The following is a 19,135-nucleotide window of genomic DNA, read 5'->3' on the forward strand; positions in this document are numbered from 1 at the left end:
TGGAGAGAGAGAGATGAGCAGTTTCTTAGTTAATAATGCTGCCTGTAGCTTAGTAAGCCCACCTGGAGTGATTGACAGACAGAAGCCTGCTAACTCCTCCCCCCATCCATAGTACCACTTACCCACGTACCCAAAATGCAATGTTTCTTGGGTTGTACCCGCTATTATTCAGTCAGAGCTTTGTGTGCTGTGAGCCCGCGTCGTGTTACCGCGGCTCACAACAGCATCCGCCACTGCAGCGGTTCCCCTCACCTACTGTTAGCTTCCAGCGCAGGAGTGAGCTAAGAGAGGATGGGGGGGATGGCCGCCGTCTGCTGCCCACGGGCACATAGAAACGGGGTGTATACACTCACCCTTGTCCTGGAGCCTCAGGAGTAAGCAGCCACTCAGAGGGGAGACAGTGCTTCTCAGTTAAGCACTGAATCCCTGCTGCAGCATGTTAACTGCGGGAACTGACAGGAACCTGGACCCCACTTCTCTATATTAATGGCAAAGGTTCTCCTGAGGCTGATAGTGTAGTAGCAAAAACAAATGCAGTACATAAAAGTAAAATAAAAGGAAGGAAGCTGGAACTCAACCAGCGTGACCAGCTCCCATGGCACATTTCTAAAAACTGAGGGATGATGGAGGACAGAGGGGAGGAGCATGTTTAAATTTTTTTTAATTAAAAGTGACAGCTCCCGGGAGCCCCTGTCTATAGCTCCAGAGTTTACAGAGTCTACCAGTGTCCCCTATGGCCTCCGAGAAAAGGATTTATCGGTAAGTACCAAAATCCCCTTTTTGCTGCATCTGTGATGCGAATATGACACAAAATGTAAATAAAGTGTGGGCTACATCTCTCGGAGTGGCCCAGTAATGCATATAGATGTTAGAAGTATTATGTCACATCTGTATAACCAACATTTGTTACAAAGTTTGTAAGAGATACAAAATGGAGGAAGATACCATGATGATATGAGACCAAGATGATTTTTTTGTGTTAAACCAAGTATAGCTGCACATCTCAGAATGCTAGCATTAAGGCTAGTAGCATGAATATAATATTATGGGGCACATCACATGCAACTTGGGAAATTATTTATAGTCTAGCTCACAGGTTCTCAAACTCGGTCCTCAGGACCCCACACAGTGCATGTTTTGCAGGTCTCCTCACAGAATCACAAGTGAAATAATTAGCTCCACCTGTGGACCTTTTAAAATCTGCCAGTGAGTTATTAATACACCTGTGCACTTGCTGGGTTATCTGCAAAACATGCACTGTGTGGGGTCCTGAGGACCAAGTTTGAGAACCCCTGGTCTAGCTGATTTTCAAAGGATTATGAGACCCTACAGACTGTCGAATGATCAGCTAATCCTTTATTTAAAAATGTGGATGGAAAAATTAGAAATTTTGTTTCATGGTAAGAACACTGCTGAAAAGTGGGATGCTTTTAAAATTATGCTTGATAAGTACACTCATATGTTCATTCCCATGGGCAGCAAATGCAGGAGAATTAAATTCAAACCAATGTGTCTTAAGAATGTTAAGGAACAAATGAATAATAAGAGGCGTGCTTTCAAAGAGTTTAAATCCGAAGGGACGGGAGGGGTCATTCCAGTACTACAAGGAATGTAACAAAAAATGCAAAAAAGAAATCGGAGCATCTAAAATAGGAAACAAAAGTAAAATAAACCCTAAAAAGCTTTTTAAGTATATAAACGGCAAAAGGTTAAAAAGGAGAATATAGGACCATTAAAAGGCGATTTGGGTGTGTTGATTAATGATAAATATAAAGCAGATTTATTAAACAAATTTAATCAGTGTTTACTAAAGAGGACGTGTAGGTGGAGAGTAGTACAAAAGCTATGATAACGTCCTGTTGCTAAGTACTTGGTTAAATGAGGAAGTGGTCCAGGAGAGACTAAGTAAAATTAAGATAAATAAATCTCCTGGTCCGGACAGACTTCACCCAAGGGTTCTTATGGATCTTAACGCAGAACTAGCAAGGCCTTTCTATTTGATTTTCTATGATTCAGTTACATCAGACATGATACCGAAGGACTTGCGTATAGCAGAGGTACAGATAGAGCCATCTTTATCTTGGCCTTTAATAGGATTAATTGAGCCAGGGCAATCGGATTTAATTCCCTGCTGTAATGACTTAATCCCCTGCTGTATTGTTCTCTCTGTATTGTTTTGCAGCTGAGAACAATAGATGAAAGGTTTATGCTAATAAACCATGTTGTGCCTAGGCGCAGCATAGAAGGCAAGATAATCGTGGCTCCATCTGTAGTCCCAATATTTAAAAAGGGAATTAAAACTCATCCCGGTGGGTAAGTTTGATATCTATAGTGGGGAAAATACTGGAAGGTATAATAAGGGATAGCATACAGGAGTGCTTGGATAACTCCAAGGTTATTAATCAGAACCAGCATGGTTTTGTGAGGGACAGGTCATGTCAAACTTACTTAATTAGCTTCTATGAGAATGTGATTGATATATTCTTGACCAGGATAAAGCAGTGGATGTGGTCTATTTAGATTTTGCTAAAGCCTTCGACACAGTGCCACACATGAAACTGATTTTCAAATGAAGAGCGCTTGGTTTAGGAAACACTATTTGTACTTGGGAAAGTAATTGGCTGGATAACAGGGAACAGCAAGTGTTTGTTAATGGGATGTTTTCCGACTGGGCCTCAGTACTCAGTGGAATACCACAAGGGTCCATACTCAGGCCACTATTGTTTAACATATTAAATAATGACCTAGGAGTGGGTCTGGAAAGCAGAGAATTAATTTTTGCAGATGATACTAAACTTTGTAAAGTAATTAATTCAGACAAGGATGTTGAGTCTCTACAGCAGGCTTGGCTAACCTGTGGCTCTCCAGCTGTTGTAAAACTACAGGTCCCATCATGCCTTGCCACAGTATTGCTATTATGGAATGCTAAAACTGTGGCAGGGCATGCTGGGCTGCTCTACAGAATGACTTATATAAACTGGAAGTTTGGGCAGACAAATGAAGAATGAGGTTCAGTATAGAAAAATTTAAAGTTCTGCACCTTGGAACTAAAATCAATCAGGCAACCTATAAATTAAATTGGTAAAATTTAGAGGAAATGTTGGTTGAAAAAGATTTGGGGCTGCTCATTGATAACAGACTTATTAGCAGTTAGAGTGCAGCAACAAAGGCAAATAAGGCGTTAGCATGCAATAAATGGAGAAATGCCACTGTATAAATCACTGGTACAGCCACACCTTAAATATTATGTACAGTTCTTTGCACTGTACTATAAAAAAGATATCTTGGAACTGGAAAGGCTTCAGAGACGAGCCACCAAATTGATTAAGGGGCTGGAGGCACTGAATTATGAGGAAAGGCTTACTAGGTTAGATATGTTTACACTCGAAAAGAGGCGGCTAAGAGGATGTATAATTAATATTTACAAATATATAAAGCGACAATAAAGGACCTTTCAGGTGATTTGTTTATTGAGAAAATCTGTGCACAGAATTTGTAATTGTCTGCCAGAGAAAGTAGTAATGGTGGACTCAGTCAATAAGTTTAAAAATGGATTAGATAAATTTCTAACAAAAAAAATATCCAAGGGTATAGCATTTAAAAGAAAGTATATTTTAGAAAAAGCATGAATTATAGTTATTTAGACTAAATAAACATAACTTCATCTGGGTCATTATAGTAAACTATAGGTACATTTAGATTAGTGTAAGGATTATATACAGGTTGAATTTGATGGACATCTTGTCTTTTTTTCAACCTCATTAACTATGTCACTATGTCATTATAGGACAATTTTGCATTGATACCATCTGCAGATCCGATGGTTGCACCTGGATTTTATGAAGTATATATATATATATATATATATATATATATATATATATTATAGACAACCATAAACATACTGCGGCACTCGGAGTCTTTAGTAGTGAACAACTGTATTTCAAAACAGTGGCATAAACCGCTCCAACGTTTAAGGGCTCAGCCGCCCCTTTGTCAAGGTGCACCTTGACAAAGGGGCGCCTGAGCCCCGAAACGTTGGAGCTGTTTATGCCACTGTTTTGAAATACAGTTATTCACTACTAAAGACTCCGAGTGCCGCAGTATGTTTATGGCTGTCTACTAGTATTGTGACTGAGGGCACCGGAGCCCAAAAGTTTCTAGAAGGGAGTGCCGGTCTAACCAGTATATGTATGTATGTATATATATATATATATATATATATATATATATATATATATATATATATATAGAACCAACGATATAGGCGGCACTCGGAGACTTACACAAAATGGGTGAAAAAACAGCCAGGTGAGTTTTATTGAAGTCAACGTTTCGGGGGACGTACCCCCTTCCTCAGGACACAACACACTAATGTGCAACACAGTGATACAAACTTAAATAACCTACTTACCAGGACCCCAGCCGCCCCACGGTGTCAGCGCCATCCCGGCGCACGCGACCCGCACTTCCGGTCGCGGCTCTCACCCAGCAAAGGAAGTGACGTCATCGCGCCGCCGAGAGCCGCCTCCACCGTAGCTGCGTACACAGAGGGACTGGTTACCATGGGAGCAGAGCGCACAACTCAAACTCGGTGCGCGCGCTGCTGCCAGGTACAAACACAACATATTAACATATAAAAACACATGTGAATAACCTGCACAATGAAAAACATGGTGACAATATGCTCAATAAAAACACTAAAAGTAGTTGATTGCGACATACCCCGGATCTAAACATCTGGGCAGTCTTGCTACATCTGCAGTATATGGAAAAATCCCTGAATGCCTGTAAATAACATAAACTAGCATAACTGACTATGCATAAGACAATGTAAAACTGGCCAAAAAAGTGTACCTAACGCTTTTAGTCGACCTGTCAGTGTGACTATATTAGTTCATTATTTGAGGAGGGTTCTTCTAAGTGGAAGACATAAAGCATAAAACAGGGTGTGTTGGAAATATGTATCCAACACTGTATTATATATTATGTCGCCAGGGGTATCATAAGAAGCACTGTAGACTTAAATGTTCATTCAAGCCTCGGGGTGTTAGGCGCCGGGGTCCGCTCGTCGGTGCGGCCCGGCACCTAGCAACCAGGGACGCCGTGCACTTACAGCCGCCGGCTCCCTGGCAACGCTAGACGCCGGGCGCACGGAGCCGCACGGACCCTAGCAACGGGGACGCCACTGGCGGACCGCGTTCCCCGTTGCTGGGTCCATTTAAATTAATAAGGGCACCTGTTTCCTGGCCGTGCAGCAAGGCAGCTGCACGGCATTTAGTCCAATCAGCCTCTAAACAGCTGATTGGAGGACTCCCTGTTAAGTACACTCCCAGGGCTTCTCACAGACGCCGGTAATAGCTTCCTGCATGCTGTATCTGTTTGCTGAGAGTGTTTCCAGTCCTGCTGTACCCGGTCGTTCCTGTCCTCAGTTGTCCTGTACTCGGAAGTCGTCATCTGTTCCTGGAGTCCTGACTGAGCACCTTTAAACATCCAGTGGTGTTCGTGAGTCACGGCGTAGCCGTGTGTTGCGGCTTGGCCGCTTTATTACTTATTATTTATTATTTGTGTTTCGGAGCTTTTGCGGATGATTCCGCTCCCACAGATCCACTCTGGTATCCAGCGGTGCTGGGTAGGAGTAACGGACTAGTGGATTTTGGTTGTCCTTTTATCTGGCGGTTTTTCCGCGCATACTTCTGGTTTGGTTAGTTAGCTTGTTGCCCCTGGCCTGTTGTCAGTCAGAGGTCCTCTTGTCATCATCCTGCCTCGGATTTCCCTTTGTCTCTCACTAAGACCGGGGGGCACCGGAGTTGGGCAGACATAATCCGCCTTTCAAACGTGGCTGCCAGGGGCTCAAGAAACCATAGTCTCGCAAGGGATTTCCGATAGCACGGGTGAGATAATAGAGTTAGGGCGCCAGGGGCAACTAGTCTTTCCAGCTCCCGTAACCAGCATTCCCTTTCAGTACTCTGGCCATTGCCATGAGATCTCCTCCGGTCAGGAGTACTGGAATCATAACATTATTACCGGCCAAAACAAAACTTAAAATTAAACAGGGTTTAATTTTTTCCTTATTCAGTTTTGTAAGAGTTATCGGCCTCATGAATCCCACAGGTTTAGGGCCAAATCCTGGTCAGCTCCTAGTCAGCCAGATTCAAGAACTTACTCAGATGGTTCAGGATCTTTCCCTTCGGGTGAAGTCGCAGGAAGATCTTTTACGAACTTCCCCGAGGGTAGTCCCTGAACCAAAAATGCACTTGCCTGACCGTTTTTCTGGTGATAGGAAGGAGTTTTTTAATTTTAAAGAATCCTGTAAACTTTATTTTCGTTTAAGACCGATCTCCTCAGGTACTGAATCTCAGCGGGTCGGAATTATTATTTCTTTGCTCCAGCGAGATCCTCAGACCTGGGCATTCGGTTTAAAAGCAGAGGATCCGGCGTTGTTGTCAGTAGACGCCTTTTTTGGGTCTTTAGGGCTTTTGTATGATGACCCTGATAGAGAGGCATCCGCTGAGAGTCAGTTACGCGCTCTCAGACAGGGTAGAAATCCTGCAGAGGTTTTTTTGTACAGAGTTTCGCCGTTGGTCGAACGACTGTGGCTGGAATGACCCAGCCCTGCGCAGTCAGTTTCGCCTCGGCTTATCAGAGTCTATAAAAGACAGTCTCCTTCAGTATCCCGCTCCTGAGACTCTCGATAAACTCATGGAGCTTTCTATTAAGATTGATCGTCGTCGCAGAGAGCGGAGGGCTGAAAAAGGAGCACCTGTCAGGTCTACTCCATGTGTATTTTCCATTCCTGAGGACGTAGAGGAGCCCATGCAGATGGGTCTCTCCCGGCTGTCTCCAGAAGAAAGAGCCAGAAGGCAAAACTCTGGTCTTTGTTTGTACTGTGGGGGTAAGGGACATTTTGCCCGTAATTGTCCGAACAAGTCGGGAAAACGCCTCGACCAAGTGAATTGTGAGGGGGTTCACTTTGGTCTGCAGCTTATCTCCTCGAATAACTCCCTTTTAGTCCCAGCTAAAGTTTCCTTTGGCAGCCTCAGTTCTTCGGTGTCGGCTTTTGTTGACAGTGGAGCTGCAGGGAACTTTATGGACTTAACGTGGGCCAAGGCCTTAGGTATTCCTCAGTTAGCCTTGGGTAGGTGTATCACCATGCATGGTTTAGATGGGAGTCCCTTGTCCAATGGGGTTATTTCCCTCTGTACACCCCCTGTACTATTTACGGTAGGAGCTCTTCATTCCGAAAAGATCGAGTTTTTCCTTACCCATTGCCCAGCAGTTCCAGTGGTTCTGGGTCACCCTTGGCTGGCCTTTCATAATCCCATCATTGATTGGCAGTCGGGGGAGATTTCACAATGGGGTACCATCTGTAATAAGGAATGTATTACGTTTCCCGTCAGAATAGCTGCTGCCATTCCCGAACTCATTCCCGTGGAATACCAGGACTTTGTTGATGTATTTTCCAAGGGCAATGCGGACATTCTGCCTCCCCATCGGCCTTATGATTGTGCTATTGAGCTAATTCCTGGTGCCACATTGCCAAAGGGAAGGTTATATGCATTATCCGGGCCAGAAACTGCGGCCATGAATGAGTATGTTAAGGAGAGCCTAGGGAAAGGATTTATCAGGCCATCTAAATCCCTTTTAAGTGCAGGTTTCTTCTTTGTGGAGAAAAAAGATGGATCACTCAGACCTTGCATTGACTTTAGAGCCCTGAATAAGATCTCAGTTAAAAATACTTACCCTCTGCCGCTGATTTCTGTCCTCTTTGATCAGCTGCGTTCGGCTGTGATTTTTTCTAAAATTGACCTGAGGGGAGCGTATAACCTCATTCGAATCAAGTCGGGAGATGAGTGGAAGACGGCTTTCAGTACTCAGTCGGGTCACTACGAGTATCTGGTGATGCCGTTCGGCTTGTCTAACGCTCCGGCAGTTTTCCAGGATCTCATTAACGATGTGCTCCGTGATTTTCTAGGAAGATTCGTGGTCGTTTACTTAGACGACATCCTGATCTATTCTGACTCAATTGAACAACATGTTACCCAGGTGCGTCAGGTTCTTCAAAAATTACGTGAAAATCATCTATATGCCAAGCTGGAGAAGTGTGAGTTTCATGTCACGGAGGTATCCTTTGTAGGGTACATTATTTCCCCTCGGGGATTCTGTATGGAACCTAAGAAGCTCCAAGCCATCCTTAGTTGGGCGCAACCCACCAACTTAAAAGCAATTCAGCGCTTTTTAGGGTTTGCGAATTATTATAGAAGATTTATTCATTCTTTTTCCGACCTGGTTGCTCCCATTGTGGCACTGACTAAGAAGGGAGCGGATCCTACCAACTGGTCACGTGAAGCTGAGTTATCCTTTCAGGCCTTGAAACAAGCTTTTGTCTCAGCTCCAGTCCTCAGACATCCCAACCCAGAATTGCCCTTCATTGTTGAGGTTGATGCCTCAGAGGTTGGAGTGGTGGCTATCCTATCTCAGAAGGATCCGGACTCTCTGGAACTACATCCTTGTGCCTTTATGTCCAGGAAATTCTCATCCGCTGAATCCAACTACGATGTTGGTAACCGGGAGTTACTGGCTATTAATGGGCTTTCGAGGAGTGGAGGCATTGGCTTGAGGGAGCAACACATACCATTTCAGTATTGACTGACCACAAAAATCTTCAGTACATCGAATCAGCTAAGCGACTGAATGCCCGGCAGGCTCGTTGGGCTTTATTTTTTACTCGTTTCAAGTTTATTATCACTTTTAGGCCAGGTTCCAAGAATACCAAGGCGGATGCCCTGTCACGCAGTTTTCTTCCAGTTCATAATAACAGTCCTGTTACTCCCATACTTCCGTCTTCAGTCATTTGGGCAGGCCTCACACAAGATTTTTTTACCCAGTTAAAGCAGCTTCAACATCAAGCTCCTGGAAATACTCCTGCTGGTCGTCTTTACGTCCCTGAGTTTTTGAGAGCTACTGTTTTGACTGAGTTTCATGATAGCAAAGTTGCTGGGCATCCGGGGATCTCTAAGACTTTGGAATTAGTCTCCCGCTCAGTATGGTGGCCTGGTCTTTCTAAAGACATTAAGGAGTTTGTTTTTTCTTGTCAGGTCTGTGCACAGCATAAGGTTCCCCGTTCCTTGCCTATCGGGCAACTTATGCCCTTAAATGTTCCTCTCAGGCCATGGTCTCATATTTCCATGGATTTTGTGGTAGACCTCCCTCTGTCAGCCGGATTCCGAGTCATATGGGTGGAAGTGGACCGTTTTAGCAAGATGGCCCATTTCATTGCTCTTCCCCGACTGCCATCTGCCCAGGGATTGGTTGTTTTGTTTCTCCGCCATGTTTTCAGACTTCATGGGTTGCCCACTGATATTGTTTCTGATCGGGGTCCACAATTCATTGCACAATTCTGGAAGTCTTTTTGTGCCTCATTAAAGATGAAATTGTCTTTAACTTCCGGCTACCATCCCCAATCCAACGGGCAGACCGAGCGAGTTAATCAATCATTAAAACAGTATTTGCGTTTGTACTCAGCCAAACTCCAGAATGATTGGTCCGAGTTTCTTCCTTTGGCGGAGTTTGCTTACAACAATTCTTGTCATTCCTCCACTAATGTGTCTCCATTCTTTTCAGTTTTTGGTTTTCACCCCAGAGCTAATTCTTTTTTTCAACATTCTTCTGTTTCCTCGCTAACCTTAACCTCTCATCTCAGAGTCATTTGGAAAAAAGTGCACCATGCTCTCAGAAGAGCGGCATTTCGAGAGAAAAAATTTTCTGACAGGCTCCGGCGTCCTTGCACTTTTAAGGTGGGAGACAGGGTATGGTTGTCAACTCGTAACATTAGACTTCGACAAACCTCAGCTAGATTGGGCCCCAAATTTATTGGACCATTTCATATTATTAAAAAAATCAATCCAGTTGCTTTCCGGTTACGTTTACCAAGAGCTTTCCGGATCGGAAATACGTTCCATTGCTCCCTGTTGAAACCATACGTTTCTTCCAGTAGATTTCCTCGGAAGATCTCTCAGGGGAAATCACCAGTAGATGTACAGGGACATCAGGAGTTCTTGGTGGAGAAGGTTCTCGATTCCAAATTGTCCCGGGGTCGGCTTTATTTTCTGGTGCACTGGAAAGGCTATGGTCCAGAGGAAAGGTCTTGGGTCCTGGATAAGGATCTCCATGCCCCGAGGCTCAAGAGGGCATTTTTTCGGGAATTTCCTCGGAAACCTGGCTTTAGGGGTTCCTTGACCCCTCCTCAAGGGGGGGGGGTACTGTTAGGCGCCAGGGTCCGCTCGTCGGTGCGGCCCGGCACCTAGCAACCAGGGACGCCGTGCGCGTACAGCCGCCGGCTCCCTGGCAACGCTAGACGCTGGGCGCACGGAGCCGCACGGACCCTAGCAACGGGGACACCACTGGCGGACCGCGTTCCCCGTTGCTGGGTCCATTTAAATTAATAAGGGCACCTGTTTCCTGGCCGTGCAGCAAGGCAGCTGCACGGCATTTAGTCCAATCAGCCTCTAAACAGCTGATTGGAGGACTCCCTGTTAAGTACACTCCCAGGGCTTCTCACAGACGCCGGTAATAGCTTCCTGCATGCTGTATCTGTTTGCTGAGAGTGTTTCCAGTCCTGCTGTACCCGGTCGTTCCTGTCCTCAGTTGTCCTGTACTCGGAAGTCGTCATCTGTTCCTGGAGTCCTGACTGAGCACCTTTAAACATCCAGTGGTGTTCGTGAGTCACGGCGTAGCCGTGTGTTGCGGCTTGGCCGCTTTATTACTTATTATTTATTATTTGTGTTTTGGAGCTTTTGCGGAGGATTCCGCTCCCACAGATCCACTCTGGTATCCAGCGGTGCTGGGTAGGAGTAACGGACTAGTGGATTTTGGTTGTCCTTTTATCTGGCGGTTTTTCCGCGCATACTTCTGGTTTGGTTAGTTAGCTTGTTGCCCCTGGCCTGTTGTCAGTCAGAGGTCCTCTTGTCATCATCCTGCCTCGGATTTCCCTTTGTCTCTCACTAATACCGGGGGGCACCGGAGTTGGGCAGACATAATCCGCCTTTCAAACGTGGCTGCCAGGGGCTCAAGAAACCATAGTCTCGCAAGGGATTTCCGATAGCACGGGTGAGACAATAGAGTTAGGGCGCCAGGGGCAACTAGTCTTTCCAGCTCCCGTAACCAGCATTCCCTTCCAGTACTCAGGCCATTGCCATGAGATCTCCTCCGGTCAGGAGTACTGGAATCATAACACGGGGATGGATGGTGTCAAGTTTATAGATCCATCTTGCCTCAAGTTTTAATAATTTAGTGACGCGATCGCCACCTCTTATTGTGGCTGGGATGTGGTCCACAATTTTATAACGCACAGATGACAGAGAATGTCGCATCTGTGCAAAGTGGCGTGCCACGGGTTGGTCACTTTTCCCAGATTGCAAAGCTGCCCTAATGGCTGACCTATGTTGGGCCATCCTTTCTTTAAAGTGGCACTGCGTTTTGCCAACATAATACAAGCTACATGGGCAGATTAAAACATAAATTACAAACATGGAACTGCAAGTGAGGGGCCATCTGATAGAGATCTTTTTACCTGTATGTGGGTGAGTGATAAAATCACCCGTGAGCATGTAGCTGCATGTTGTGCAGCCTAGGCATTTAAAACAACCATTTTTACGGCTGAGGAAATGTGTAGTGGGTGGGGGATTATTAAAACCCGTCACATCATTTTTGACCAATAAGTCCTTAATGTTCGCGCTTCTGGTATAACATGGCATGATCTTGCTGCGTTTGAGGGAGGTTAGGCTGGGGTCTGTGGCTATGATGGGCCACATTTGTTTCATCTGTTTACTTCTAACCCCACTGGCGGTGTTGAATTCATTGACCCACGTGACCCTATCGTCTGTGGATGTCGTGCCATCCTGTTGGAGTAGCTCAATTCTACTAGTGGACATCACCTTGGTTCGAGCTTGTTTCAAGATGTTAGATGGATAGCCTCGTTGTGCAAATTTGTTAGACATGGCATTTAGCTGGATCTCCAGATCCTCGGGTTCGCTTGTGATCCTGCGGACCCGGAGGAACTGTGAGTACGGTAGACCTCTTACCAGCGATCTGGGATGGAAACTATCATATCGCAACAAAGTGTTGCGGTCAGTGGGTTTACTATACAGCGATGTCTGTATGTGTCCGTGGTGAATTTTGATTTTAATATCCAAAAAACATATTTCCGTGTGATGAACGGATAAAGCTAGCTTAACAGGGCTTGGTGACCTGTTATGGTCTTCAATCAATTTGACCAATGTTGGTTCATCATGGGTCCAAAACAGCAACAGGTCGTCTATGTAGCGATAATAAAGTGCTATGTGCTCTGAAATAGAGGGATCCTCAAAAAACAGCGCCCGCTCGACCTCCCACATATAGGCGTTGGCCAGAGACGGGGCCACTGCTGACCCCATGGCACAGCCTGTGTTTTGTTTAAAAAACTGGCCATTGAAAAGAAAATAATTATGGGTCAGGGTGAATTCCAACAACGTAATAAACAGGTCAACATCCGGCCCTGTGTATGCAGGGTTGTGTGTGATCAACCGCCTAACTGCTAATATACCTGCCTGATGCGGAATGCAGGTATAGAGGCTGGCTACATCCAGTGTAGCCAAGATGGTACCCTCGTGTACTTGCCCCACGGACAGTAGTTTCCTCAATAGCATGTTGGAATCCTTAAGGTGGGTAGATGTGGCTTGCACACAAGGTTGCAAGTATGCATCCAAAAAGATGGCAATGGATTCACACAGCGACCCCCTGGCCGAAATAATCGGTCTGCCAGGGGGGTGCTGGGCATCCTTGTGCACCTTTGGGATGGCATAAAATATTGGAGTGACCGGGTGCACGCACACTAGTTTGTTGTGAATCTCTTGTGTAATCAAGCCTTCAAGTAGAGCCTCTTGAGGCAAGATGGATCTATAAACTTGACACCATCCATCCCCGAGGCTTGAATGAACATTTAAGTCTACAGTGCTTCTTATGATACCCCTGGCGACATAATATATAATACAGTGTTGGATACATATTTCCAACACACCCTGTTTTATGCTTTATGTCTTCCACTTAGAAGAACCCTCCTCAAATAATTAACTAATATAATCACACTGACAGGTCGACTAAAAGCGTTAGGTACACTTTTTTGGCCAGTTTTACATTGTCTTATGCATAGTCAGTTATGCTAGTTTATGTTATTTACAGGCATTCAGGGATTTTTCCATATACTGCAGATGTAGCAAGACTGCCCAGATGTTTAGTCATTCAGTTATATACAGTTCTGATTTGAAAATATTCACTAGACACTTTATGCATCAGGCATTCTTATCACTCATCACACACGGAGAGATCCGGGGTGTGTCGTAATCAACTACTTTTAGTGTTTTTATTGAGCATATTATCACCATGTTTTTCATTGTGCAGGTTATTCACATGTGTTTTTATATGTTAATATGTTGTGTTTGTACCTGGCAGCAGCGCGCGCACCGAGTATGAGTTGTGCGCTCTGCTCCCATGGTAACCAGTCCCTCTGTGTACGCAGCTACGGTGGAGGCGGCTCTTGGCGGCACGATGACGTCACTTCCTTTGCTGGGTGAGAGCCGCGACCGGAAGTGCGGGTCGCGTGCGCCGGGATGGCGCTGACACCGTGGGGCGGCTGGGGTCCTGGTAAGTAGGTTATTTAAGTTTGTATCACTGTGTTGCACATTAGTGTGTTGTGTCCTGAGGAAGGGGGTACGTCCCCCGAAATGTTGACTTCAATAAAGCTCACCTGGCTGTTTTTTCACCCATTTTGTGTAAGTCTCCGAGTGCCGCCTATATCGTTGGTTCTATATTGGGGTTCACCCCCCTGGGAGGGCACCGGAGCTCATACCCCCACGGGGAAGCTGAGTGCCGGACTTATCTATGGACTGTATATATATATATATATATATATATATATATATATACTCTTAAATACAGATAGTTGACAGATTTGTTGGCATCCTTATATCTTTGAAACAATGCTTTATGCCTGATGGAAAATGCTGAAATTAAAAGCTATTGCCTCATGTATACCTGCATGAATTTTGTATGTCAGAGAAAAAAAAGCAAAGAAATTGTGAAAAGAAATAAATTATTGCTTATTCTCCAAAGATATTTTTAAATGGCTTGGACAGATTTGTTGGTACTCCTTAGAAAATATAATAAATATTTGGGTGATTTTAAACTAAGTGTTTTCTTGAATTAGCTTCACACTTGTCTTCAGTAACCTAATCAGGTTTCCTAATGTGATAGGCCCCATAGTATTACACTACTGCTACTGTCCTTAATGCTAGCATTCTTGACATGTGCAGTGTTAGGCTTGGCTTAAGAAAAAGCCTCAAATAGAGAAAAGTAGTCACTCTGCTGTTTGGTATCATTGGGTGCACCGCAGTTAACATGGATTCGAGGAAACAAAGGAGAGAGTGGTTTGAGGAGATCAGCAAGAAAATTATAGACAAGCATGTTACAGGTAAATGTTATAAGACCATCTCCAATCAGCTTGCTGTTCATGTGACTACAGTTGCAAATAATATAAAGACATTAAAATAGCCAACCTCCTTGGACATGGCGGCAAGAGGAAAATCGACCACAGCTTAAATAAAAGGATAGTGAGAATGGTTGAAAAATTCCAAAGAGATTCATGATGAGCTGATAGCACCATTCAACCCTTTTTGAGAGACAGTAGCTCAATGCAAGAAGACCCAGGAGGACTCTGCTTTTGAAAAAAAATATCACATAAAGTCAGAATGAAGTTTACTAGAATGTATATTGGCAAACCACAATGAATCTGGAACAGTATCCTTTGGACAGATGAGTCAAAGCTGGAGATTTTTGGCAAGTCACATCAGAAACGAATCCATTCTCACGGGTGGTCGCAAGGAGATTGACAGAAAGAGGGCGTTTATGGGTGTCAACTGACCGTTTTATGGGAGTGGTTAGATAAACGCAGGCGTGTCCAGGCAGGCGTCTGACGTCAATTCCGGGACCAGACAGGCTGAAGTGATCGCAAGGGCTGAGTAAGTTTAGACCTACTCTGAAACTGCAAAAAACGTTTTCGTCCCGCTCGGCTGCACATGCGATCGCACACTTGCAAAGCAAAAATACACTCCCCTGTGGGTGGCGACTATGTGTTTGCACGACTGCAAAAAGTAGCTAGCAACGATCACCTCGGAATGACCCCCTAGGTTGGGTGCACTTTTATCCCTTGATACCACAAAACTGTTAATCAAATCACTGTTTATTCAAAGTGTATTTAAAAAGGCATCCATACCTATTTATTTAATGCTTCCTATTGCTGATTACCACAACATATTTTCGTTACCTTTTTTAAGGTTATGAGAGCGAAATATTAAAATTATAATAGAAAGAAGAAAGTGAAAAGTTTTGAAAAAACAATGGTGTCAATAAAGAATTTATTAAAATCAAACTGCGTGTTGTCTGCTTATTCTCTTATATGAGTCTGTTCTTTTACCATAGGGCTTTGACTGATTCACATTCTCTCAAATTCTCTGTGAGAGAATGGTATTTCTACCAGCATAATACTGAATGTAATGAACTGATTCCAGTTCCCTTTTTTTGTTATTTGTACATTTGAATCAGTGGGTGGCACCCAGTTTGAACCTGCATTAAACCGTTCCTTTGGAAGTTTTGAAGAAATACTGGTAACGCCCTTGAATAGGACAATATTTGGACATTATTTCTACGGTAACTCTTTGCTGCAGAATGGTGATTGCTGAAAACAGGCTGAATCCAATTGAACCAGAGTACTCTGGTGAAACAACGAGTAACTGTCACAGATACTGGCTCTCAGGAACTGGGAACTGCGTCTATCACAGAAGACTCAGACAGAGAGCAGTTTAAATAGGAGCTCTTGCACAAGATTGTATGTGAAAGTCATGTGGAGCGTAGAAGCAATGTGAGTGGCTGAATCTGTCTCCGCTGACTTCAGGCAAGATGGCAGCACCCTTGCCGCACTGGACCACAGCTACAGCAGACAAGCGCCAGCTAGTAAATCGGAAGCGCTGAGTAGGGTAAGAGGAAAGTAAGTAATTTGTAACAATCTGAACGCTATTGAACATCTATGGAAGAGCTGAAAAATACAATTAGTAGAAAGTAAACATGAAACTGAGTCAGCTGGAGCAGTTTGCTCAGGAGGAGTGAGCCACAATATCTGTTGACAGGTGCCGAAGTCTCACTGAGAGCTACAGAAATTGCTTGATTGCTTCTAAAGGCTGTGCAACAAAATATTAGTGTATGTATCCCATAATTTTTGTCCATTACCTTTTTTCATTTGTTTTATTATTGTAAATATTCTGACTTCTATTAAATATGGAATAAACTATGAAGGATGCTAAATAATATTGTCTCTTTCAAGTTATTTTAGAGAAAATGATGAGTTCTTCTATTTTTCATGGAAGGGTAGCAACAAATTTTCCAATGTCCATATAGATGTGTCTCTCTCCGTTACTGTTCTGTATGCTCCTGCGATGCGTACTAATCGCGGTGGGTGCTATGACCAACTGTTTGTAGCTGCGGGTCTGCAGTGCAGAGTGAAAGGCAGTGGGAGCATACATACACATGCTCCTGCTATGCCAAGATTCACATGCAACAAGGGTGACACATCTGTGTGTCCTCCTTTGCCAGCTTTATGGTCTGATTCAGAGCTGCACACAAAAATGGTCTGTAGAGTTTGTGTGTTTTGGGAGTGTCATGGACGCACAGCAGCAGTCATAGCTGGCAGTAGTCAGATGGAAAACCTGTATTAGCCATAGTGTTGGTGCAAGTTTCAATGGTTTGACCAATGGTGGCATATGTCGATACCAAAAGTGAGCATCTCTGACTTTGCAAAGATGTACAGGAGCAGCATTTGTGTAAAATAGATCGCTACTTGCACTTTTGCATGCGACTCAGGACCCTTAGTGTCTGCGATGTATGTACAGTATTAGAAAATTAGCTTGCACAGCAATTAAATGACATTTGAGAAGGAACAGACTATGCATACTGTAAACAGAAAGTGTTTCACATACACTACTGATAAAAATGTTTCTCAGTCTCTGGGAACTGAGGTCAGGCTCTCATCTGTTTATATTTTAATTTAGTGACCCATCCTAATATTTTATTTTAATAAAAAGTATTTTCTTTGGTTTCACAGTGTTTTTTTCCATGTAAAAAACATTCGCACTGCACACCAATATCCAGGTCTTAAGTAAAACCAAAAAAGTAAATATCTTGGAGTGACTCAGTCAAAGACCAGGCCACATCACAATCCCATTTAGAATTTGTGGAATGTTATTAAAAATTGCTGAAACAGGTTGAGTATCCCATATCCAAATTTTTCGAAATACAGAATTTTTTGAGTGAGATTGAAATAGTGAAACCTATATTTTCTCATGGCTCAATGTACAAAACTTTGTTTAGTACACAAAGTTATTAAAAATATTGTCTAAAATGACCTTCAGGCTGTGTGTATAAGGTGTATATGTAACATAAATGCATTCTGTGCTTAGACTTAGATCCCATCGCCATGATATCTCATTATGGTATGCCATTATTCCAAAATACGGAAAAATCCGATATCTAAAATACCTCTGGTCCCAAGCATTTTGGATAAGGGATACTCAACCTGTAATACACTATCCCCATCTAACCTCTTTCCAATAATTCTTGTTTCATATATGCAAATCTGGAAATTAGACTGTAACCGCTGCTAATTTTTCTTCTGCCACATATTATAACAAGATTTGTGGATACATATGTAATCAATTATTTTCATCTTTTTTTGTGAGTAGTCAAGAAAAACTGCATTGTTTTAGTTGATGTTAACAGGTATTTTATGTTGACAAGTGGTAAAAATTAGGAATATATCGTGTTTCATTCAATTTTAAATATAGCAGAAAAAATTACAAAAACAGTATACCTTTTTATAGCAGTAACATTAATCAATTCTAACTTTATATTCTCAAACAAGGTGGTAAACTTAGTTCTCTGATCTTTTTGAGGGTGTAATACACAAAGGAGTTAAAAGAAAAGGGGGATGGAGGGGGTAGGTAGATAATATTAAATGAGGATAAATGAGAAGGACAATAATGCCATTGCTTCTATTTTATACTATGCTTTTTTTGTTTCTCAAGATACAATATAATATGCAGACAGTGGATGTAGACGGACGAACAACAAAGAAATTAATTACCAACCTCAAACCTAAGACATATTACAACTTTATTCTTACAAATCGTGGGAACACCATGAGTGGTCTTCAGCAGAATGTTGCAGTACGTACTGCACCGAACATGTTGGGTATGAAACCTATGGTGACGCGGAAGCCAGAACCAGATGGTAGCTTAACAGTAGTTCTACCTGATGTTGAAACGTCTGAAACTGTGAGGTAAAAACTTTGATAAATTATTTTTCTATTTGACATTAACTAACCCCATACATTTCTACTGTTAATTTATATAAAATGTGACAGCTGCATTAGGATTATGCTGTATTACATTGTGTTTAAAAAGGTAATATAATTTAATCCAGCTAATGATTCTGCAATGGATTAATTTGCTGAGCTGGATTAAGCTCCTTCTCATATCTGCCCTCCATCCATTTCTTTCTGTCTCTCTCTCTCTCATCTGTTCCCCATCCCCCCTCTTTCTCATATCTATCCCACTCCTTCTTTTTCTCATCTATTCTCCATCTATGTCAAATTTCTGTACCCCCTCCCCCTGGACTCTCTCATCTCTGTTCCCTCTACCCCGTATCTTTCTCATCTCCCCCCATCTCTCTCTCTCATATCTATATACAGTACGTCCCCCAACCTCTCCCCTAGTTCTGACCCTCATTCCCCATGTGTCTCCTTCAATCCCCCCTTTCCCCATCAGTTTTTCTCTCTCTTGTTCATTCATCTGTGTGTTGGAAGGGTGGGTTGCACAGGGGTGCAGGAATTTATTGCTGCACCAGGCATTATAACTATGCCTTATACTGCACCCCAAAACATCACACTGGATTATTGTACACCACACAATGTTACACACTTTATGCACCTATCACTTTTCAGTTCTGCCGCACAATTACCCATTACCTATGAGGTGAAATTACAGAGATGGGT

At 43.3% G+C, this 19,135-nt stretch overlaps 1 protein-coding gene across 15 annotated transcripts in view; it reads left to right on the forward strand.

The window, feature by feature from the left end:
- The window catches only part of PTPRS (protein tyrosine phosphatase receptor type S), a 752,553-nt gene that overhangs the window by 466,750 nt on the left and 266,668 nt on the right, over positions 1-19,135 (forward strand). For all 15 annotated transcript variants that reach the window (XM_063914875.1, XM_063914874.1, XM_063914881.1 and 12 more), the window contains one exon: positions 18,168-18,421. In XM_063914875.1, coding sequence (XP_063770945.1) covers positions 18,168-18,421 — 254 coding nt within the window. The remainder of the gene's footprint in view (positions 1-18,167; positions 18,422-19,135) is intronic.

Source organism: Pseudophryne corroboree, chromosome 1 (assembly GCF_028390025.1).
Source record: "Pseudophryne corroboree isolate aPseCor3 chromosome 1, aPseCor3.hap2, whole genome shotgun sequence".
Lineage (NCBI taxonomy): Eukaryota > Metazoa > Chordata > Amphibia > Anura > Myobatrachidae > Pseudophryne > Pseudophryne corroboree.